Below are 25008 nucleotides of genomic sequence, written 5' to 3' on the forward strand. Positions count from 1 at the left end.
CGATGGCTTCAGCGTCGACAACGGTGCTGACGGCACCGTGGGCTGATAAGAAGGCAAAGCCTCGACGTCCGAGTCGGACAGAAACGGCTCTGACCGAGTCGACGCAGGCTTCGAGCCCTTAGCAGGCTGCAGCGGTCTCGCTGGGGACTAGGACCGAGACCTAGAAGCACGTCTCTTGCGACTATCCGAAGACTTGCCCGAACGGGACCTCGAAGGTTCCCGATGCGAGTTGCGTCTCGGACCCGAGCCTGAAGGTGTGCGAGCCACGGTACGAGACCGTTCCTTGCCGGCCTCATTAAAAGGCACGACCGGAATCGTGCCCTGCGATTGAAAAATCACTTACATCTGCTCCTTAAAGGCAGCCCATTCCTCCGGAGTCGAGGACTTTGTCTGTCGGGCATGCCACTTTCCTCGCAGCTCCATCCTTTGAGGAGGACGGGGAGGGCAACCGGTGACGGCACTTCCGAGAATGCAGCGACGAGAACGAAGAATGGTGGAGACCACTCCAGGACTGAGAACCCCGGGCCTCCTCCCGATGCGGAGAGTCGCCCCTCGAGTCGTCGGTGGACACCACTCCCGCAAGGCCTCGGCAGTCAGTGGCTGGCATTTTGAACAGTCGTTGTCGTGAGTCTTGCCCAAGCACCACAAACAAATGCGATGTTGGTCGGTGATCCACATTTTAGACTTGCAGTCCCAGCAAGTCTTGAAGCCAGACTGCGGAGTTGGAGGGGTCGAAGAAGAAGACATCTCTACGATGAAACACACAAGGCGCGCCGAGTTCTCGAAGCAAACACGTTCGCGGAAAAAACAGAACTGAGGTTACGGTCGCTGTGCGTCCTATTTATAACATCCGGTGAGGTCGCCCTCAACGGAGGCCTTTGAGGGACAACGCCCCGACGTCACTGACGCAGGACGCCTTCTGCTGAAAAAGTTTCCAAAGTGCACAGCTGTGGACATTACATGTCAAAGATGTGGAATACGTTGGAGGACACAATCCATTCGTAGTTTTGGACATTCAGGTGTGCCACCAGCAGATTCCTTCTTTTGTTCACCCTAGTGCTGGGAGCAGTTTTCTCGGGTTGCTTCTTTTCCATGGAGACTCCCTCAATGTATTTTCCATTCATGGGTTGATGGTCGAGATCCATTGAGAAGACTTTGTATCCTGGGTTGCCGGGGACTTGGTTGGACCAAGTCCTAGAGAACAGTATCCTGCAAACAACCCCTATGGGAAAGAGCGGTTTCCTCACCGGGTTATGCGTTGCTGGAGCAGTTTTCACAGAAACTACTGACATGGGTCTGGGGTGGGCAATTTTTCAAGATACTCACCTCCAAGCGTTCCCCTGGTATTGGTAGAGATTCCTTGGAGGCGAGTTTGAGGAATTGCAATCTGACAAGGGTGTAGAAGCCCTGACTTTTTACATTTTTTTTGCCATTAATAAATAAACAGATGCGGTTGACAGACGTGTACGGAACTAGGCATTCCCGCACAGAGGATACCCAGGAGTGATTTAAGGTAGTATGCTGACCTTGACTCGTCCCAGGACCCCATAGATCGCTTACAAAGGGAATTTCTGAACAAAATTCAATTGCCTTCACTGGGGTTTGAAGCGATGCAATGTCGAAGACGATACAAGGCCCTCAGACCAAAACTCGTACATTTTGGATAAATAAAAAAAAGACAGCGTTCCTTTTGTTAGGAGTCATAAGAGGACATACCCCTATATGATCATATCGGACTCTGCACCCTGTGAGTCTAGGTGCCACAAACTAATGGCAGACTCAGTATTGGTGTCTGAACATGGGATAAGCACAGTTCCTAATGGACTCAAGAAGCAGAAACGTTAGCTGATCTGATGAAGACATGATGGGGAATATAGAGAGAAGGGGGAAAGGCGAATGGAGAAATAGAAATGGATGCAAAAAAAGTAATTGGCAAAGGAAAGATGGTGTGTATGGGCACCTCGTTAGATGAAGTGTATGGGGAAGGAGTGAGTGGGATGGGAAAATGCCTTACGATTCCGATGGTAAGCCTAAAAGCAAGCAGAGAGGAAACTTCATCTATGTAAAAATGTGAAAAGGGATGAACAACTGATCAGTCTGACTACGTGCGATCCACAGACAGTAAGCAATGTAAAGAGTAAGGATTGCAGCATGAACAGAAGGACAAACCTGGAAAGAAGTCTGGAATCTCCAACTGCCGTATCCGGAGACCTATTAGCCAGGGGGCCAAGTCTACTGCTTTCTCCCCGTCTCCCATAAAGTAACTAGGGCGTAAAGGCCTGACTCTAACTCACTCTGACCTGACGGAACCTGGTGAAGGATCCTTCCCTAGGCATTTCCTAGTGAGTTGGATTGAGTTGAGAATTTAACTGAACTTTTATCTAACTTTGGAACTATTAATCATAACCACTGGCACTACTATTCCATTAACAACTTACCTGAAGTATATACTTTGCAACTGGTAACTTTTGGGCACAAGGGCACAACCCAACTGGGCTTTATCAGAATTAGGGAAGCAGTTTGTGTTGATTATAAGGAGTTTTGTCAATTTCACTGCTTTCACTACTCACCTGTGTTGCATTGGTAATTGATTCATAAGCAATTCTATTTCTCCTAAGGGAGGATGTGTATATATGTTTTATAAGCATTTTGTGGGTCAATACTTATCTGTGGTTTTTATATGCTTAGTTTGTAAATTAAGGCCTAATAAACGTTTGTATTTTGATATACTGTTTAACTGGAATTACTAGTGTTGCTCTGTGTGGACTCATTGTAACCCTAGGCCACTCTCCCGCCATTCCTGAGACTAAACCTTGACTGCTCTGCTACCTCATCTTGATTGGATTTTGTCGAACCACTCCATGCCTTCTGTGTTCACTGTAATAGAGCGGCCTCACAAAACCCTCCCACCAAGGCCGATTTTGAAATCCATCTAAACACAGGGATAAGCACCAAAAGAGTGAGGGTCGCAATTGTGTTTCACAGACAATTTACTTTCTCTACCAAAGAGGTAATTAAATATCAAGATGGTAGTCAATGCATAGCATTAGGCACAAAAGACTATGTCCCCTTGACCCTAGACACATCGTATGCATCAGATCAAAGCGCAGGAACAATTTCTTCTTGATTTCTTACAGCTCCTGAAACAGAAAGCAGAGGCAGATATTATGTGCACAGAAAATTAAACTTAGTTATCGATCCCGAGAAAGATGGATCTAGCAGAGGTGCGAACCATGCTCTGCTCTCAGTAGAACTGCAAATAGTAAATCGGAGTCAGAGGGGGATTATGACAATTGGAGGAATATCTCCTAAGAGGCCCTGATAATACAGACAGTATTTAAAGACATATGAAAAACTACTGGACCAGTAATGACACCCCATGAAGTCACAATACAAACTAGATGTGAATGCTATGAAGGCGATTGTAAAGGGCGGGGGAATAGTCACAGCTGTGCAAAGAATTAGAGAGCCACGAGAGGCTAAATATGCTACAGGGATCCAGGAATTTATACAAAAACCTGGCTCCAGTTAAGAGAAAGCTTAATACATCCATAACCAGCCGGAACAAAGGGATACTATTAAGAGCAAATGGATCATTTTATGAACATGGAAACCAACCTGGGGTCATGTTGGCCCGTATAATGGAGATAATAAAACTGATCATGTCCACATGCATGCCATACAGGGGAAAAATGGGAGGGAAATCGGGGAGAATGTAAAGAAAAAAGCAATTCAACTCTTTTTACAATGAGTTGTAAAAGGCAACTCCTTTAATGCTTTAGAGCAGGAACAATATCTAAAAGGGTTGGATTTATCACACAACAGAAGAACAAAGCCAGCACTTAATACAGACCTATGGCAATTGAAGAAACTTTAGCAGCCATTTCCCAACTTTAATTTAAGGAAAGCCCAGAGCCAGATGGCTTCACAGCAGGATTTTACAAGATGTATTGTAGTTAAATATTTTTTATTTTTGTATTAATCTGTTAGCTTGCAAAGCAAATCTTTAGCCATCGAACCACACAAAAAAACCCCAGAAGAAAATTACTTCAAATACATAATTTCATAAAAACTATTCATCATATCATAGCATTAACAATCACATTCAATACAATATCCTATTTCATAAAAGTAATCCTATGTTACATAAAACATATAAAACATATCACATCAACCCACTAAGCAATGTTGCTGATGACTAACCAGCACTCCCACCCAAAACGTCTCTAGTGGGTTAATTAAAACGTAGTCTCAAATAGTTTCCTAAAACAAAATCTGGATATTTCACTAGATACTTCGGCAACTGATTCACCGGTTTTACATCATTTATAAAATTCATTAATAATTTATATGAGTTGCATTGTCCCAATGTCTCAATCCAATCACTCTGCCATAGTGGTTTCATAACCCCTTTGGGATTTGATATTAGTACCTCTTTGTTAGAAAGTTACAACCTGTAAATTCCAGAATCGCAAGACAGTCTCTCTTACATGATGTCATAATATTGTCCTTACCTCCCTGACATGCCCTATCCAGTATTATCAAAGAGTCATCATCAGCCAAGAGGCATTTAGGATACAGAGATAATCGTTTCCTATTAACCATAACCTGCAAAGAGAGCAGTGCCAGTTCTTGTCTGATCAACTGAATAGGAGTGCCTTTTAGAAAACCTAGCACTTTCTTCCAAAATACGCCCTCTACTAAACTCCATTTGACTATTGGCGAACCTAAAAGTATATCTGCATCATAAATTACTAATGGGGACCTCTTTCAACTTGTATAACGGTAGTACTGGAAAACAAAATTGTCCAAATTCCTGCTGTATTAAAAGAACCTGCAAGGTCAGGGACACCATCTTCTGGCGCAATAGGTCAAGCAATTGCGTCTCTTTCAGATTATTATTGAAAATAAATCCTAAACACTGATACAGGCTTATCTCCACTAGCGCAGAGGAGTCGAGAAACCACTTAAATGAGCAAGCTTTCTTAACCCTCGGCAGTCTAAACACCATCACATTTGATTTCATAGTATTTATAGTCAGATTATTACATTTAGCATGTGTGTGCAGAGCCTTTCACGATCTTTGTAAACCAATTTGAGTCCGGTCTAGTAAAACCAGGTCATCAACATACAACCACCAATGGGTACCATGCCTGTCTATCCTGGGAGGGTAAACATTGGTGTGCTCCACAGTTTCATTTAAATCTGACAAAAAACAGATTAAACAAATCAGGGGCCAAAATACACCCATGCTTAAGACCTCTACAGGTCAAATTGTGCTTCAATAGTTTCCCTTGCAGACTCAATCTGACATACATGGAGGTGTTGCTATACAGTTGCTTAATAATATCTAATTAAACTACTAGACAACCTCATCTCTCCATAGTAATAATCTATCAATACCATCAAAGGCAACTGCAAATGAACGCCAAATAAAGTGGGGCTCCCTTAGTCGATGCCTTTTTTTTTTCTCCAATAACTCAATCTAAAGCATTTTAAAGTCGTACCCACACCTTTGACCAAACCAGACTGGTTAATGACAAAACGTTTAGTGTTAGAGACCCACTCACTCAGATTTTCCTAGACTTAATGCATAAAGTTTCCGTCGAACATCTAAAACGCTAAAGGTCTATAATTTGAGGGAGAGGTTCTCGCGCCCTTTTAAAAAATGAGGATTTACACGGCTACTTTCCATGAATCCGGAATCTGTTACCTCTATGATAATCTAGAAAACCAACCGCCAAATGTCTGCCCAGGCTTCCAGGAAACTCTTAAAAATGGCTTTCAAAAAGCCATCAAGCCCAGGGGCACTTGAGGCACTACTTTTTCAAATTCGCCATGAATATGATCTTATCGAACCGTAACGCCCATGTTCGTAGCAATTCCCTACTTATAGGTTCCTCTTTTTCTTGGATTTGCTTACATAAACCTCTAAAATAATGTACCCATATTTCTTCTGCTACAAGGGTTTGTTAAAAGAGCTCAATGTGGGTTATCACAATTTCTCAAGGGGGACCCAAACCGCGGCCGTATTTGAAGCGGCTAGAGACCCCCCCCTCATTGCCTCTGTCACCTCCTGTGTTATATCGGATTTGTGTCCCCTCAGCCAATTCTTGCAAGACTGTTTTAGTTTCTTGCCCTCGATCATGCTTTCAGTAGTCTGACTTTTTTGTCTCTCTCAAATCAGCTCCAAGTTTTCTCTTTTTTATTTGAATCACAGGATCAAAAGGCCTGTTTATGTTTATACATTGGTTTTAGTTCTTTAATCCGTTGCTTCACAAAACAGTTTAAGACATCCTTCCACAAAGGACCTACAAGGGTTTAACCTCCTTGCCAACCAGTTATACAAGGTATATCTATACATGTCAATTATGTCCTCTGTCTATTTAATCTAAATTCTGCCGCCGTGGATCTCTACCATTGGCATGCAGACCTCGACCTTTGCAAAGTTTAATCGGAAGGGTCCAATTGGTGGTCATTATTTGATCACTATTAGAGGACAAGGACACTTGGATCTCCATTACATATGCACAAAGGTGTTACTAGAGACAAATACATAGTCTAGAATGTCCTCTTGTTTCAACATGGAACATGCTGATTTAGCAGGTAAATTCACCAGGATCACACCATTCAACATGCCTTCTAGACTCCATTAAGTCCACCTAACTCTGACCCACTCCGTGAACTGCCCTGGTTTAATACTGGAGGTCAAAATTGAGTATCCAATTCACTACAAGTAATATTTAAATCACCACATACAATTATAGCCATTATTGACTGATCACGACGACTTTCAGCGATTAACATTCAGACTCATCAGTGAAGGAGTCATCCGATATGTCCACAGGATTCCAATATAAATTTAAAAGAACAAATTGACCCAAACATGGGTACACATTCGAATCCCACCAGCCTGAATAAATGAATTAGGCAGTCTCCAGGATTGAACTTGAATCCCCTTCCCTGGTTTAGCTGCAATCATTAGGCCCGATTTCAGTCTATCTTTCACCCCCTTTATAACCGGGTTCAGTAGAATAGTATGACCACCAGGTTTCTTGGAATTAAACTATATAGCTAGAAACGAAGGGCGCAACCCAAGGTTTATTCAAGTGTGAACATTCTCTGATGTTCCAAGAGCTCATCTGGAAACTTGGAATAATGGGGCATAGGTCTAGTTAATATTTCCTTGTACCACCAGCTAGGGTTTCTGCCAACAAAGAGCAATTGTCCTCCCCACCCATCAATTGGCTTGGGCCAGAGACATCTTGGACTTTCCTGAACCCCAGATTAACCGCTGCACACGTAGCTTTCATGGGGCAATACTGATCGAAATGTCTTGCATTTACCTCTGCAGGTATATGCTGCAACAGACCCTTCATGACACCTTTGTTAAATCAACGCCTTTAGTTAGAAACATTGCATTTTCTAACAATAAAACCGTAATTAAAAGTGACGGTATTTGCAAACACCCCTAATCTGATTATCATCACAGAATTCAATGTAAGTGATGTCCCTAGATCGAATAAAGCACAAAGGAGGGATAGAGTAAAAAAGCAGCAACACATTTGCTGTTAAAAGACAACAGTCTTACAGGAAGCTTATTGTTCCAAATGTAGGCACTTATCTTGGGGCTGATTTTTGGCATTGATCGATTCCTTGAGACGTGTATATTGATTGATTGATATTTTATTTCTATCGCGCTCGTACACAAGTGTTTCAGAGCGCGACAGGGCAAGGGAGGGGAACAGGGGAGAACAAAGCAGCGCTCTTACTAGGCCCAGTGACATTGAGAACGCGGAAGTGCGAGGGGGAGGGGAAAAATGCAGGAAGGGGGGAGAGGTGGAAAGTGCGAAGCAGAGGAAAAACAGATAAACAACAATACATAAATAATAAAGGCAACAAATAGTGGTAATGCAGCCAGCAATTTGCAAGTGCTAGGTTTAAGGCAGCAGACAGGGTGGGTCTGATAAGTGCAGGAAGAAAAAGGGGGACTGTATGGGTACAGATACAGACCCCAGTGCAAGGGGGTGGCCCGGAGGCAGTGCGGGAGGGTGGCAGGATGAGCAGGTACCTGGGCCCAAAGACACAGGGTGGCCAGGTGCACGGTGCCAAGAGAGACAGATCAGCGGGGGAGCGAAGGCAGAAGAAAAGAGGAAGGTCTTGAGGTGCTTCCGGAACCGGAGATGGTTCTCTTCAAGTTTTAGAGTGGCAGGGAGGCTGTTCCAGAGGGAGGCCCCAGCCGAAGACAGATCTACCCCCAGCTAGTTTCTTAGAAAAACGACTGACCATGAGTAAGATGGAGGTAGAGGAGCGAAGAGCTCGAGAGGGGAGGTATTTACGGAGGGATAGCTGAAGGTATTTTGGACCCAGGCCCCAGAAAGCCTTGTGGACAATGCAGAGGGTTTTGAATTTAATCCTTGCATCCACTGGGAGTCAGTGGAGAGATTTCAGAGCTGGAGAGATACGATCCCAGGGCTTGAGGCCAAGGACAAGTCTTGCAGTCCTGTTCTGGATTAGTTGCAGAGGGCGGAGAGTAGAGGCAGGTAGATTTAGAAAGAGGCTGTTACAATAGTCCAAGCTAGAGAGAACCAGAGCTTGAGATACCATGAGCTTCTGGGGGAAGGAGAGGAAAGGCAGAGTACCTCTGAGGAGGTGCAGTCAGAAATTTGACTTTTTAGAGACCTCGGAGGTGTGGGCGGAGAAGGAAAGGGTGGAGTCAAAGATGACCCAGAGGTTCCTAGCCTCACAGGTGGGGATAGGAGGAGGGCCAAGGGAGGCCGGCCAGAGAGTGAGGGGAAAGGATGGTGAAGGTGTGCCGATGAGGAGGATCCCCGTCTTGCTGGCATTCAGACAAAGATCATTGGCGGCACACCAATCATGAATGGCAGTTAGGCAATCGGAGATGGGAGAGGAGGTGGCAGAGGGCAGCTTGAAAATGAGTTGAGTGTCGTCAGCGTAGCACTGGAAAAAGGTCTTGTTTGTTTTACATTGATTTACTTGATTGTTCCTTTGCTCTAAAGTAAGAAAGGGGGAAGCTGATTCAATCATATCTAACAAGCTTCCCACCCTAGTTACATATTGTTTATTACTTAAGTCCGTTCGTTCTACAATGACTGTACGTGTCTCGTCTCTTTCCTCTAAAAGTTGAGGGCAAACCGGTTGCAACTTCCTGTTCCTGGATCGGGTAGGTAGACAAACTGAGTAACTCCTCTCCCAAGGCTTCACTCCCTCTTGTCACAGGTACCTCCGTACCCAAAAGGGTGTCCCCTGAATTTCGTTTCTCCTGTCTTTTTTTTCCCTAATTATTATAATTATTTAGCTCCTATACTGACAGATATGTTCAAATCCTTTTTAGATGGTGGATGTATAGATGAATCAATGAATTTCTAATTTAGGAAGGGACCCCAAACATGCTCGTCACATATACTGATTGCATTAAACAATGTAGATGCCAAAATATACACAGGAATCCTGGCCAAGAGGCTAAAACTATCCCACCGGAATGGATTGACCCTGACCAATCAGAATTTGTGCACAATAGAAATTATTTGAGAATAGTCGAACCTCATACTGCATTTCTTGCCCTGGACACAGGGAAGGCTTTCGACAAGTTATACGGAAACATCTAGAGATGTTTCTAAAGACATTCTGAGTCGACATAAGCTTCAGAGAGGTTTATGTTAAGCTACCAAAACCCGAGGGTTACAGCTCAGTAAACTGTTTCATAAACAAGCCCTTTCCAATAACAAGCAGTATTTGGCAAGGCTGCTGGCAATGGAGCCTTTTCCAGCCAAAATAAGGTCAAACATGGATATATCTGGAGTTAAATGGGTGAAAGAGTCACACAATCTGCTTCTTTGCAGACGCTGTCAACACATATTCCAGACTCACTAGCAGGTCTCAAAAGAGATTGAAAGGCATTTGAAAAATCTCAGGGTTTAAAGTGAATAATGACAAATCCGAAATGCTCAACATTACAGTACCAGAAGCAAAGGTTAAGATAGTCCAGGAAATGTTTTCATATAACTGGGCAAAAAAAGCAAAATATCTTGAGTATCTGTTTAACCCCCAAATACAGATCACTATACCTGGCCAACTATACCCAACTGCTTGCAGACATCTGAGATGATCTAAGCAAATGGAGAGGGCTAACTCTTTATTGGATGGGCCATATGGCCCTCGTCAAGATGAGCATACTGCCAAGGGTACTCTACATCTTGCAGGCTCTACCCATTCCTTTAACCAAAAAAGTGAAGGGTGGAAGGTTTCTGTGACATATGGTGATCATTATAAGTTACTCACCATGGTGACTTAGCTCCTCCTAGTCCATAGGCCCATTTTCTCCATACTGTATGGGCGTCCCTCGCTAGGGACGGGAAACAAACCCTTTGCACCAGAAAAAAAATGGTCTTCTCCTTTATATTTGGAGCATGCGCTCCCCTGACTCCGCCCACTGCCGCCATTCCTCAGTCCCCTTTGACGCATCAACAATATTATGATTGGCTAATGACACTGAGATGTTACGAGGGAAGGATTGTGGGACGTTTGGAGGAAAGGGGACTAAGGACTAGGAGTACATTAGTCACTATGGTGAGTAACCTATTTACTCCTACGTCCCGCCCCCTTTCCTCCATACTGTATGGCCGATTACAATTGAATGCAGCCCTGTGGAGGAGAGTTGCCCCTCTAAGAAAACAAGTTCTTCCAAACTTCCTGGCCAAAAGCTGCGTCCGACCTGGAGCTGGCATCCAAGCAGTAGTGTTTGCAAAAGGCTGATGGGGAAGCCCAAGTAGCCAACTTGCTGATCGTCTGCCATCGGACGTATCTTTGGAAGGCCACAGCAGTGGCCTTTGCTCTGATGGCGTGTGCCTGCACGTTTGCTGGCAAAGGCCTGTGCTGCCCCTCATACGCCTCCTTGATGGCCATCACCATCCATCTTGCAATGGAAGCCTTGGAGTCTTGATAGCCTTGTTTTGACCCGCCAAATGTGATGAACAAGGCATCCAATTTTACGGAAGCTCTTTGTCCTGTCCACGCCTGACATCCAGACAGTGCAATACCATCATCTCATTAAAGTGAAAGGAAGAAACAACCTTAGGAAGACAGGCAGGATGCGTCATGAGTACCACCTTGGCCCGCTGAAACGTGGTATAAGGCTCTGAAGCCACAAGAGCCTGAATCTCGCTGATCCTGCATGCTGAAGTAAGGTCAACCAGCAGGGCAGTCTTACTAGTCACCAGCCTGCAGTCTGGTGAGGCCATGGGCTTGAAAGGTGTATGAGCCAGGGTGCCCAACACCACGTTAAGGTCCCGGACTGGATGTGGACGCTTGACTGGAGGATATAATCTGGTCAGTCCTGCCAGATGCCTTTTTACCACCGGATTGGAAGAGAAGGTTTAGTCTCCCGAATTCTAGTAGGCCCCTGTGGCCGCCAGATCAGACGGCAGGTGTCTACCTGCACACCCGAGTGAGCCAAATGCGCCAAGAAGAATAACACATCATCCAGTGGGCATGTAGGTGGATCAACCTTCTTCTCCTTGGTCCAGTGGCAGAACCTGGTCCACTTGCTTCTGTACTGACTACTGGTGGAGTCGCTGCTTGCCCCTTGTATGATGGCCAGGTTGTCCTGCGATAAGTCTAGATGCTTCAGGGTGACCTGTTCAGGAATCACACTGCCAGGACTAACTTCTGCGGGGCGGGGTGAACCACTGTGCCCCCCTGCGGGGGAAGTAAGTGGGCGGGACCCAACAGGAGGTGTAGGTTCTTTGAAAAGTTGCATTCATGCCATTCCACGTGATCTGCAACGTGTCCCCCAGTAATCCCATGCCTTGCCCCAGCCAGGAAGCGAACCGAGGGCACCTCCTGTTGTTCAGGGTGGCCAATAGGTCTACTTCAGGGAGGCCCCACCAGTCGAAGATCACCCTTAGGACCGCTTTGTTCAGCTCCCACTCATAGTTGTCGATCCCCAGCTTGCTGAGCCTGTCAGCCTCCAAGTTGGATTCCCTGGACAGGTGTACTTATAAGTAAATACTGTTTGTCAGTGCCCACTCCCAAATGTCAATGGCCAGAGGGGAGGGGGATCTGGTACCTCCCAGCTTGTTGATGTAATACATGTAAGTGGAGCTGTCTAGATGCAGACCGCCCTGCTGCTGACCATGCAGAGGAATTCTTTGAGGGCAAGCCAGACGGCCATTATCTCGAGTCAGTTGATGTGTTCCAGCTGTTCCTGTCGTGCCCATACTCCATGGACACTGTGGTTGTCCAGTGTAGCTTCCCAGCCTTCTAGGGACGAGTCCGTGGTAATGGTGATCTTCGGAGAGGGCTGCCGGAACGGTCTGCCCACTAACAGGTTAGTCTCTGCACTCCACCACTCCAGGTCCGGGTGCAGTTGCTGTAGTATGCTGACTAGAGTTGCCTGGGCACTAGTCTCCTGATTCCACGAGGCTGAGAAATGCAGCTGCAGCCTTTTCATTTTGAGTTTTGTGTGAGGCACTGCCAGGAGACAAGCCGCCATTATGCTCTTGGCAATCCCACGGCCACTGGAAACAGCCTACCCACAAACCAATTTTTTTTTTACCACTGAGTCACCTATAACCCTGTCCAAAATACAACCTAACATACCCTCTATCAAGGGTGCCCTTATCAACTCCAGATCGCTTGCAGCCAGATGTTGCAGACCTCATACTCACCAACGATTTGGATTTTCCTGGTGATCACTGAGACATGGCTTCACGCGGCAGCATCCTCAGAACTGACAGAGAAAATGCAAGGGTTGGAGGAGTTGCCATCATTGCAAAATCCCAACTTGGTCTGAGAGAACTACCCAACCAATTTTTCCCCTCAAGAGACCTTCTATCCTTAAAACTCCCCCTTACGGCCTCACGCACGGTAACAATCCACCTCATTTATAGACCTCTGGGTCCCACAGCATCCTTTGAGGACGATATCACTCACCTCATGCAGAATACTAAACCAAGTTCCTAAATCATGAAGTTGGGCAACTTAAACCTAGGCTTCAATGACACCAACAAGGACAATGCTTTCGCCTTAGCCAAAACCTTAACTGAACTTGGCTTCTCACATAGGATTACTAACCCTTCTCACAGTAAAGGTAGAACCCTAGAGTGGCTAGTTGATCTTAACTGTGACACTAAGATTCCATCGAACACGCTGTGTGCTTGGACAGACCATCTCATCCGCTTCACCATCCAGGATAAACCCCCTTCCTTGACGCCGGCATTAAAGCATCACCAGCAGCTACCAGGAGTAAATGCAACATCACAGTCGAGAGGCTACTGCCACTCTTGCTCCCTAGGACTGTTAACACTAATGGGAATATGCTACATCCATCCGCTATGGTCAATCTCTACAACTGCACCTTTTTAAAAGCTATAGACAAAATAGCCCCACTCAAAGTGCGCAAAGCCAAACCGCTCGCACATCTAAATAAGTGGTACACCACCAGCCTCAAAACCATGGGTAGTGAACTAAAGAGCAGCAGAAATGCACTGGAAAAGAAACCCAACAGTTTCAAACAAAGAAAAAGTCTCCACTGTCTCCAATAGCTACATAACAGCTATCCTACAAACCAAAAGCTCCACTTATAATGAAAGAATTCAGAATGCCAGCTCTGGCACTAAGGAACTGTTCGCCATCCCCCCGCGAACTAGAATCGCCTGCGACACCACAAGAATCTTGCACCAAAAATGCTACTTGGTGTACGAACACCCAGAATGCCCTGCTGGGCAAAAATAAAACTTCTTCAAACAAAAATTGAATCCAAAAAACAGCCTGCCACCCAACACACAACTCGCTGAATTAATTGGAGCCCAGCCGAAACAGATCACACCATTTTAATTTACTCCGGTTTCTGTAACAGAAATGATCTCTGGCCTCAAGCCTTCTAGATGTCAAGGCGACATCTGTCCAGCCACTGTTATCAAAGAAGCGGTGGACAAACTCGCCCCTTTCATCACGTCACTAATAATTACCTCCTTTGAAACAAACACTGTCCCGACAAAGCTCAAAGATGCCTGGGTTCTCCCCTTTACTAAAAAAAAAACTAACAAAAAAAAAAAACACACTGGACCCCAACATCGCTACGAACCACTATCACAACTGTTCCATTCTTACTCAAGATATTGGACAGGGCAGCTTACCTACAAATTCAAAAGTACCTAGAACCAAACAATCTACTAGGTTTATGCCAATCAGGCTTCAGGCCAGGACACGGGCCTGAATCAGCCTTGATAGACCACAAAGCTCAAATGGATGAAATAAAAGATAAGGGTAACCAAGCTCTCCTACTCGACTTGTCAGCGGCCTCTGACTTGGTCGACCATAACATTTTGTGTAATCACCGGACTTCGGCTGCTCATTTCTCCAACAAAGCTCGAATGTATTCAATCCTTCCTATACAACAGGACTATGAGGGTCTTTGTCTTGTCTGAATCAGCAGAGCCTGCCCCATTTGACTGCAGTGTTGCACAATGCTCTTGTGTCTCCCCCTACCTTATATAATATCTTTACAAAGCCACTATTTGACTACCTGGGCAAATTGGGTGTCACCTACACTAACTATGCAGATACCACCCAAATCCTCATCCCCATTTCAGGCTCCTACGATGACGATTCCAAGAGATTTAATGAGACGTACCAAATCATACAGGCTTGGATGGAGAGTCATGGCCTTTGTCTCAACAATGACAAAACTGAGTTACTCCTCCTTGGCTCACAGAATCAAATAAAGAAATAAGATGGCCAATTTAAATCATTTAACATAGACAATATAACTATCATGGTTTCGAAAGAAGTCAACACGCTAGGCATCTACCTGGACTCAGCCATCACTCTAAACAGACAAGTAAATGCTACCACATCTGTAGCCGATTACACCTCAAAACTCAAATGCCTGTAGACCCTTTCTCTCCTTAGACAGTTGCATCACCTTGGTCAGGGCCCTCAGTGCCAGACTGGACTATTTTAATGCCCTGTACGTGGGGACTAACAGTCGTAACATTAAAAAAAATATATAAGTTCTACAAAACAATGCGTTGAGAGTGGCTCTCAACAGCCTGAAGACTAATCATATCTCAGTGGCCAGGCGCAACGCCCACTGGCTCCTGAGACAGGACAGGATTGTGTTCAAGACACTATTACTATCCCTTAAGTGCCTATCCAATGCACCACCAATGTATATAACTAACAGATGTACAACGCATACTAGCATTAGACCCACCTGATCCACCTATACCCGCCTCTTAAACATACTTGGATTCAAACTACAAAAATCAGGGGGCAATAGCTTCCCAGTCCAAGCTGAGAAACTCTGGAACGCCCTGCCATTGTCTTTAAGAGTAGAACAATCCTACTGGATTTTTTGGAAAAATCTAAAAACTTGCCTCTCCGAGCAAGAGCGGTAAGTATTCCTAAGGCCCCTATATTGCTAGGTACTACACACTATCACAGTATGCAATTTGATGCTACCTGCAATGCAACTTCTGTAACTCTACACCTTTGCGTGGTAATGACTTATTCCCCTTAAAGCAGATGTACTCAATGTAATGAAAATTCACTCTGTACTGTAACTGTTGATTTGAAGAATGCACCCAGATACCCTTGGGTTAGGAGCGCTATAAATTATGCCAAGCAAGTGCTGGTACCACCATGCTGAAGTCAATGGTCTGCTTAGAAAATTCCTGGTGGCTTTCATGATTGCTGTGATCTTGTCTGCCGAGGGGAAGATCCTCTCCACCCTCGCATCCCAAATTAGCCTGAGGAATGTTAAGGACTGAGTGGGGAACAACTGCGACTTCTTGAGGTTGATGGAGAACCCCCGTTCATATAGCATGTGCATAGGTGCTGAAGCTTTGTGCACTACCGCCTCGGGAGACTCCATATCCAGCCAGTCGTCGAGATATGGATCAAGGTGGTGGGCTGCTACCAAGTTCATTAGCCTTGTAAAAACCCTTGGGGCCGAGTTGAGGCCAAAAGGGAGGACCTTGTACTGAAAATGAAAGCCCATGATCCTGAACCTCAGGAAGGAACGATGGGGCACCCAAATTGGGATATGCAGGTAAGGATCCTTCAGATCCAGGGAGCATATCCAGTCTCCCTCACACAGAGCCGGAGAAACCATCTTGAACCTTTGAAGGGGTAAGGAAAGGTTCAAGGATGAAAGGTCCAGTACAACTCCCAGGGCAGCCTGGTTATTTTTCTGAATGGCAAATATCGTGGAATAGAAGCCCATGCCTCGATGCAAGGCTGGGATCTCCTCCCCCCATTGACTCGTGATGAGCGAGCGGATTTCCACCAAAAGAGTTGCCGCCCCCAATCTGCAGGAGTGGAGGGGAGACAAGAGGAAATGGCAGGCGGAAGCCTGTGGAAACTACAGAGAGGATCCATGGGTCCGCAAACCTTGCCCGCCAGGAATGGAAGTGAAGGGCAAGCCTGCCCCCCACCGATGACTTGTGGATCGGGATGACCGTCATCACAACTTTTTACCCTCTGAGGCTGGTGCCTGGGAGGGGGACTGGAAAAACTTGTTGTGGGAGGATTTGTGCTGCTTGCACCTGTGCTGGCTTGGAGACCGGTCAGGCTGACTAGCGTGCCGCTCCTGAAAACCGCTGAAGCCACCGAAGGTACGGGCTCTGTGAGAGCGTTGGTGACTCTGGCTATAGTCCTTGGATGCCAACTTTGTAAAGATTGACAAGGACTTAGCTGTCTGAGAGCTATTTTTCTTAAGTTCCTTGTCCGGGGTCGAGCGGAACAAGCCCCCTACACCCCCCCACTCAAACGGTAGGTCTAGAATGCGCTCCTGCACATCAGGGTTAAACTTGATCGCTTTGAGCCAAGCTGTCCTCATATCTGTGGCGATATAAATCACTCTACCTGTGGTGTCGATGTGAGCTACTGGATTCCATTATGTCTTGTGCAACGATTTTGGTCTCTGCCAATCCGGCCCTGAAGCGCGCCCGACTATGCACAGGGAGTTCTGGGAGGAAATCCACAATCTCCCGCCACAGCTTTTGATTCACTGCAGCCAGCATAGCGTTGGCCTTGCGCAGATGGAGAGTGGCATTAGAGTACATCTTTTTTGCTGTAGGATTCCAACCGCTTTTCCTCCTTCCCTAGGAGTGCTGAGGTGGGGGCAGATGACCAAGACTGTGGCTTGGACTAAAGGGAGGCCACAGCTATAACTGATTAATGCGGTTAAGGGTGCACCCCCAGAATGAGAGAGTCCCCTCCAGCTGCCTATACTTTGCATCATGGCGTTTATTGGTACGCTGCATTGAATGCAGCTTCATCTATGCCTTCTTGGCCAGGGCTTGTACGTCGTTTTGCAGGGGAATGCCAGTTCTAGTGGCAGGGCGAATGGTGAGCACTTTGGCCAGAACCCCCACTTCAGGTTGCCCAACTTGTGGCTGTGGAATACAGAGGTATTCTGCGACACCCACCAGCTGCTTGTGGAAGGCCTTAGCTGACGAGGGAGTATCCTGGTCTTTGTCACCCACTGTGTCCTGCAGGTCGGGAGCTGTCAAGAGTTGTGCTGGGTGCGGGCAGATGTGGCGTGCTGACTGGCAGTGCCAGGGGCTGCTGCGGAGGCAGAGGCAGATCCACCGTGACTGGTGTCAGCGCGGGGACCAAGGGCTGAACAGGGGCTGGGTCTGGGCCACGGTCGGAGCCTGGGGTGGTGCCGGCAGCAGCATGTCTTTGATGACCCCCCCGCCCCCCCGAGGATGGTGCCCATCTACAGGGATTTCATGAGGGTAAGCGACTTTTCAAAGAACCTATCCTCGCATGCAGGGGAATGGACTAGCGGCGTTGGAGCCGGGCCCTGTGGCTGGTGAGTTCTTGGCGCCCCTTGCCAGATTGCGCTGGGAGCTGTGTAGCGCCCCTATGAAGGTGAGGTCAGGCATGACGTGGACTCCGGTCACTGGAGTGGCCCAGTCCCACCTAGACGTGCGTTTCCATGCCTGCTCTCCTCCAGACGGAGGCGGCTCTGAGCGAGCAGCCATCTTGTCTGGCCTGGTGGCCATTTTGGCATGCCTCGCACCACGTGCCTGCTGCGTGGTGCTTGAAGAGCCAGGCCCAGTCTCTGCCTGCACGCTTAAAAGTGAAGGCTCAGACCTCCCCTGCACCTCAGGTAGCGACCTGAGAGGCATAGTTCCCTCGGCCATGACGCCGGTAGTGCTGCATATAGGCGCCCCCTCGGGCACGACCCCGGTAGTAGAGCAAAGCCCCTCAGGGATGTCCCCGGTAGCAGAGCCTTGTGGTCCCTCAGCGGTGGAACCCGGGAGGATCTTGCGACCCCTCTGCCTGTTGGCCGGTAGCTCAGAGAGCCTTGGTCTCTTTGATAGTCATAGGACCTGGCAGGTTCCCCCCACTTGGGCGTTTCCCTGGGAAGGAGTCGCCCTTGCGGGGTGCAGAGGAGACAGGCCACCTGCCTTGGGCCTGGTCTTCCTCCTCACGTAGTTCTTCATGTCCTCTGGAGGTGATCTCTCAAACAGCTCCCTCCACCTGGCCAAATGATTCTTGAGAGCTCGCAGAGTCAACGTGTCGCACGCAAAACAGCCGTTCCAGCCGTGGTCGGGGCAAAGGCACTGGAGGCAGAGCGCGTGAGCATCCGACGTGGGGAAGGACCCCTCGCAGGCCAGACACCTGCTGAAGCCCGCCGTTGTCGACATGCTGCGCGAGTAGCTTGGCACCAGAGGACAGTCTTCTCTGACAATTGCTTGTAGAGAAAACAATTTAGAGGAAAAAAAAAAAAAGAACAAAGCCATTTCGGGTACAGCGCGTGGAATTACAAAACCAGAGGCCCAACCCAGGAGCGCAGTGAAGCGGTCTGTCCCTCACGACACGGAAAAGAGGACTGGGGAGTGGCGCCAGTCGGCAGAGTAGGGGAGCGCATGCTCCCAGGGTCATGCCCCCACGCGCATCTAAATTTAAAGGGCAAGACAAAGGTTCTGTTTCCTGTCCCTAGCGAGGGACGCCCATACAGTATGGAGGAAAGGGGACGGGATCTAGGAGTACGACAGGCATACACAATATCCTGATCAAATTTGCACGGAAAAGGACTTATCCAAGGATAAGCAAAATAACACATGCAACCTAAATCCCAGGGGGAGTGGGATGTCCAGACATCATTAAATAGTACTTACCAATCCATCTGAGGGTGACAGTGGAATAGATGAACAGGAAAGTGGAACGCCTGTGTGTGATTATCGAACAAGTGGTTGCAGGCACAAGATTTTGGGCACAGCCCCAAATGAGCGAGCCCAATCGTTATCGGTCAAACCCATATGCTGTCGATATTGGAGACGGTGGCAATTTGGAATGATTGCACAACCTTTCCCTCCCCAGTAATACTGATCTTCTCAAACAAAACTTTACACCCGGGTTAAATATGCACGCGTTTAAATCTTGGAAACAAGAAAGTTTACTTTAAAATGACAGATTTGAAGGCTTCCAAATTAGACACTGGTTAATGCATGGCTCTATGATCAAGGCAGCTAACAGACTCCTCACAGAGTTTGAAAAAATGGCTTAGCATTGAGTGTCGTAAAGGGCTTATAAAACTTTCACAAACTCCTGATGGACAACTCAGAAACAGAGAGACAAGCTAAGACAGAAATGAGAGATGGGTGTGGGGCTGCCAATTTCGACTCAAGAGTGGAAAAAAGCATGGAAAATGGCCAACCGGTACATTATAAGTGTTCAGCTCCTAGAAACTCAATGTAAAAGAATGCATCAATGGCACTGTACTTACATAAGACAACACACTGGATACGTGTAGATCCAACTCCTGCTAAAGAGAATGTAATGTTAGAGACCCATATATGGCCACATCATGTGTAGCCTTCAGCTACAGAAGTACTGGCTTGATATCACATCTCGGATTGCTGGCATTTTAGAGACCCCACTTCAAGATGATGATGATGCCCGGCAGCGATTGATAGACTGAAGAACAAGAGTCAAACTTTACAATACTGCTCTATATGCTTTTAGTGACAGCCAAGTGATGCATATTCAGACAATGGGCTAAAAGGAAGCCCCCATTCAGACAGTGGGGTAAAAGGGAGCCCCCATTCAATGATGTGTGGTTAACAAAGATTTGGAAAATCTTAGCAATGGAAAAGAGCTCCAGAAATCGCTAAAAGGGAGTTTAGGGGGGACACAGATCAGAGAGATGTGGGGCCCATTACTGTGTTACGCCTCTAAGGACTGCATGATATTGCATTGCCCGCAACAGCTCCAAGCACTAGGATTCAGTGATTAAAGCTGAGGAACACCATTGGATTGTCACGTCCATTACGGAACTAATGAAATAAAGCAAAAGATTGATGAAAGGAAGAGATATGAAAGATTAAAACTATTAAACTACCAAATACACCAGGTTTACACATATGTATTTATGAACTTCAATTATGCATCCGAGTATAAGGCACATTCATGGGAGAGCAGCGAATTATAAGAGAAGAGGAGGATGGAAGATCAGGGATTGGAAATTCAATTTGTATTCCTTTCATTTGTATACACAAATCAAAACTTAGTACAAGATTTACAAATCATTGCTGTAATGTTAAAGCTGTTGGCATTCAATCGAAAAATAAACATACATTTCAAAATAAAACATTAGGACAGGTTCAAAACAGCACAACCTTGGACATTACATGGTTTTGGAGGAAAAGCAGCGAAAAGAAAATCTTTCCCAACAGTGCATGTCACAAACCTGGCAATTGCATATATATGTCCTGCTTGCCTGAGGTACAGGTAGTTCGTAGGACAAGAGGCTAAAAAATAGGGACACCCCCCACCCATGACCTACAAAACATAACTGTTGCCTAACAGTTTTCTCCCCAATGCCACTAACCTTCCAGCATTTACCTGCTCCTCTGTTTTAAGGTCTCCAAATTCTTCAAGAAAATTGCTTTCAGATGGAAACTGTGTTGGTTCCAAGAAATTCAAAAGGCTGAAGAGTTCTTCAACAGAGTTCTGCAACGGCGTACCTGTCAGCAAAATCTTGTGCTCCTGTGGAAACATATGATTTGCATCTCAACCCTGCACAAACATTGTACAGAAACATTAATTTATATATTTATTGACAATTACACCAGTTTGTGTGGGCATGACGCTGCACTTAAAATACGAAAGCCAAGCTCTTTTTCCATTATTTATCCTTTCACCCTCAACTGGTGGATATATCTAATCTTTTTCACTTTTAGTAAGATGATATGAGCACCCTGTAATTTGGCCACACCACTGGTGTCTTTTTTCTCTCCCGTGAGGCACTTTGAGTATTACCCTTATATAGCATGATTGAAATGAGCACAGAATTTGTAAGCGGTTAGGTACTGCCAGGCCCACATAATAGTTTGCCTTGTGTTCAGCCAGTGTGCCAGACCTTTGTGTATGTACACGGTACCCACAAAAGAAGGCTGACTGATGCCATCACTATTATTTTTGTGAATAACCTATTTTGCAATCGCTGCCCTACAAGTCTCCTCAACTTTCACATTGTTCTAGGACCACAAGTCCATCCTGAAAATGAAACATTTTCCGTTTGCTACTTGCACTACATCTTTTATCCAACAAATACATTCTTATGAAGGAATGAATGAGTACTATACTGTCATAACACAACAATAAGCCTGCTGGCGACAACGGCGCTGCTGTCTGCACTGTGCCTCAGTATCTGTGTGTGTGAGACGAGTTGGCCACACCTTTTGCTGAGGAAGGAAGCCTTAAAAGCTCCAGCGGCTCGCCCCTCTTGCGGCATAAGCCCGCTGCCGATAAAGGCGCTGCGGTCTGCACTATCCGAGCCGGGCAGTGACCGAGGTGTACCGCCTTCACTAAGGACTGGGTCCTAGATATGCCTGTGATTTGCCTGTGTGCTGGTAAGTGTATACCTGATCTTTAATTGGATCTCAGCGTTTATCCCTTGGAGTTGTACTGTCAGTCAAGGCGCGGGAGGAGTGGTGAGCATTCCATCAAAAACTACTGCTCTAACTCCTGTTTTTACAAGTCCCTACTTTGTGGACCCCTGTGAGAATATCAGGTGGAATCTATTTTTATTAGTGAAGTTGTAACATTGGGACGCCAGTCCTAAGCCTGGGGTCTAATCGAAAGGACTGGACTGGATTGTCAAATATCAACTACGCTGAGGAGATATTATAGTGATTTTTAATTGATTCTTACGTTTTTCTTTTTTGTTGTAGGTTTTAGGTTTGCTCCAGTTTTTATGATAATTGGGCAGAGTGCTGGCCAGAATAGCCATTTACTTATTCTGTGTGCTAATCATGCTAATATCTTTGCACAGACGTTTTATTCTCTTTTTTCTGTTTTCTACCAGCCGTGCTCATAACTGATTTAATCGATCTAAACTGCACAGAACATTCCTTAGTTTGCACGGATCAGCCATATTCCGGATAGTCATCACAGCATTTGGCACAGACTTATTAAACAGTATGGATGCTCCCTAATTTTGCACCTTATTGTGTATATTTGCACACAAACGATTTAACCTACACTGTTGATTGTATGATTTTTCACAGTCCCACCTATTGAGGCTGGACACCGTGACTCCTTGCACATACAGCGCAGATTAGCTGTGTGGCCACTGCTTTGGCTTACATTGAACAGCTTGTATAGTGAATAGCTTATTTAAATTGCCTGTTATTGTGTTGCTTAGACACCCTTTTATTTACGTTCGAAACCGGTGTGTGAAACATGGGGAAAAGGAAAGCAGCTAAACCTTTGTCCCCAGCAGAGGGTCAAAAGAAACAGTTTTAACTATTCCAACCGATAGACAAGGTGAATGTTCTCATTACCAAGATGAAAGACTCTCTGGGAGACATAGTAAATGTTGACTCAAGTAAAGATGTAAATAGTGGGAACAATGCCCTGAGAAAAGGCACTTAACTCAACTTACTTTGGTAAAGCATCCCCTGTCTAATAACCGTAGTGTTAGCTCCAATGCCATGCAATTGCTAAAAATTCAGGCAGACACTGAGGACAAGGTGTCTGGTGCCTTACCTATCCCAGGGTACATCCATGTGTGTCAACGTTGAGGAAGGAAGAGAGAAATACAGACTTGTTGGAAGCATATAAGGTCCTGAACTCAGGTCTCAAACTGAAGAGACAACATGTACAATTCCAGATCCGTGCTCAACAAGTTGGCCGGGGAGAGGGCCTATTGAATGCCATCTAGCCCAATTACCCCAATCAACATCTGCAATAATTTCTGTAAAGCCTGTAACTAGAGCAGCACTGAATGGTGTTGACTCGGGACCCTGCTGACCTTTTAAAAGACCAGGGGTTGGTGGTATGAAGGTTGGAAAAGGATGCTTTATTTTCTGTGGCTAGGCCGTAGGAAAAACCTCTCTCGCATATTACAAATGTGGCAAATGATGACCAGGAGGTTGGCCCAGCCCAACCGGACGTTTCGGATGGGTTGGTACAACTCCCTGATCCTTATGACACCTCTGGCGATTGATATCCCCATATCTAACAGCTATGATGGTCTGAGAGGGGAGGTTGATTTGCAGGATGTCACCACCACGTAGACCAAAGTAGGGAAAGGCATTGGGAGGGGCGGGGGTAGGAGCTTCAAAAAACAAAATAGGATCCATTAGACCAGCGGCAAGAAGGGGCGCACCTATGTGGAGGCAGAACCCGGGGGAGGGTGCAGCAACTAGACGTGAGCCTGTTGTAAGAACGTGTAATTGCAAACATGATATATTGGCTGCTCTGTCGAATATGACACAGGAAGTAAATTACTTGAAAATTGTGGTTGAAAGATTGTCTTTAATAATTGAGGCGGGGGGGGGTACAAAAGGGTGCACTTATGGTAAAAAGTAGAGAACAGCATCTACCAGTCCTCCCGTGCAGTGAACAGGGAAGGAAGTGTTTGTATAGTTCACATGTAAACAGGAATTGCCTGGAGCTCAGTTGACCAAGGGGGCGGGTAGAACAGGGGCCTCCCCTCTGTTCTGAAAAGAGTAAAAGTATGGTCTCTATTTGAGGACGATGAATTGTAGGGCCCCTATTAGGGAGAATTGTCAAAAATGTAGTAAATCCTCTCTAACTTAGAGACCCCCAACAATTTTGCTATACTTTTTAAGTTTTAACCTGGAGAGAGTGAGACCTTTTTCCCCACCCTCATGCATCTTTCTGTGATTGAACTCTGTTTCTTTTGGTTTTTGGAGTCTGACAAACTCCATAGACATCTTTTTACTTTGTGGCCCACAGCACCTTCGGTGCAGTGGCACAGGGAAGTCTTTCAGATTTCCCAAAGGTTTAAATAGCTTCTCTTGGATAAAATATGTTTCCAAGAGCAGTAAAGTGAAAGTGACTTTACTTACATTTGTAACTTTCTAGACCCAGCACACACTATCTTACAATAGGGTGCTGGAGGGGTTACTTAATATGCCCTTTGTCTAGTTTCTCATGTAACATTTTTATGTTACCCTTTCCACAATGAATGGCTGGTGGCAGTAGTTTACTTTTAACAACCGTTGTGTGTTTTTCCAGCAGGCTGCGTTTGCAGCTGCAGTAGAGCACCCATGGGTGCCATTTTTGTCAAAATGGCCCCAGTCTTCTTTTTTTGCCATTTTTTGCTGGAACGGTCCTTCTTGAGATTTACTCTGTGTGCCAAACCAGGTTTGGTCTCTTTTTTTCGTCTTTGGCAAGATTCACAAGTGAAGCCCGCCACTGGCTCCAGTATGTCTGGCAGGGGCAGGAAGTGAGGGAGGTGCACGAAACTCCCTATGCTTAATCCCCTTGGTTACAGGAATACACCCAAAGGTGATTGGCCCTGCTGTGTGATTGACAGGTAGGCTGGAATGAATGGGAGAAACCTGCATAAAAGGTGAGGCTTTTTGGCTTGGAAGGCAGAGTCGACCACTGGACGAAGGAATCCGAAAAAGAACTTGGAAGAGATGCCTGCTGCAACTCCTGGACTGTTGGTTTGCCTGGTGAAGCCCTGCTGCTGTGCTGAAGCTCGGAGTT

The 25008-nt window shown here is 46.1% G+C and overlaps 1 protein-coding gene across 4 annotated transcripts in view; it reads right to left on the reverse strand.

Annotated features, from left to right (window-relative positions):
• CHD6 (chromodomain helicase DNA binding protein 6) overlaps window positions 1-25008 on the reverse strand; it is a 2307824-nt gene that overhangs the window by 1689230 nt on the left and 593586 nt on the right. For all 4 annotated transcript variants that reach the window (XM_069652122.1, XM_069652123.1, XM_069652121.1 and 1 more), the window contains exon 13: window positions 20887-21030. In XM_069652122.1, coding sequence (XP_069508223.1) covers window positions 20887-21030 — 144 coding nt within the window. The remainder of the gene's footprint in view (window positions 1-20886; window positions 21031-25008) is intronic.

This window comes from Ambystoma mexicanum, chromosome 3p (genome assembly GCF_040938575.1).
Source record: "Ambystoma mexicanum isolate Mex_15411 chromosome 3p, UKY_AmexF1_1, whole genome shotgun sequence".
Taxonomy (NCBI): domain Eukaryota; kingdom Metazoa; phylum Chordata; class Amphibia; order Caudata; family Ambystomatidae; genus Ambystoma; species Ambystoma mexicanum.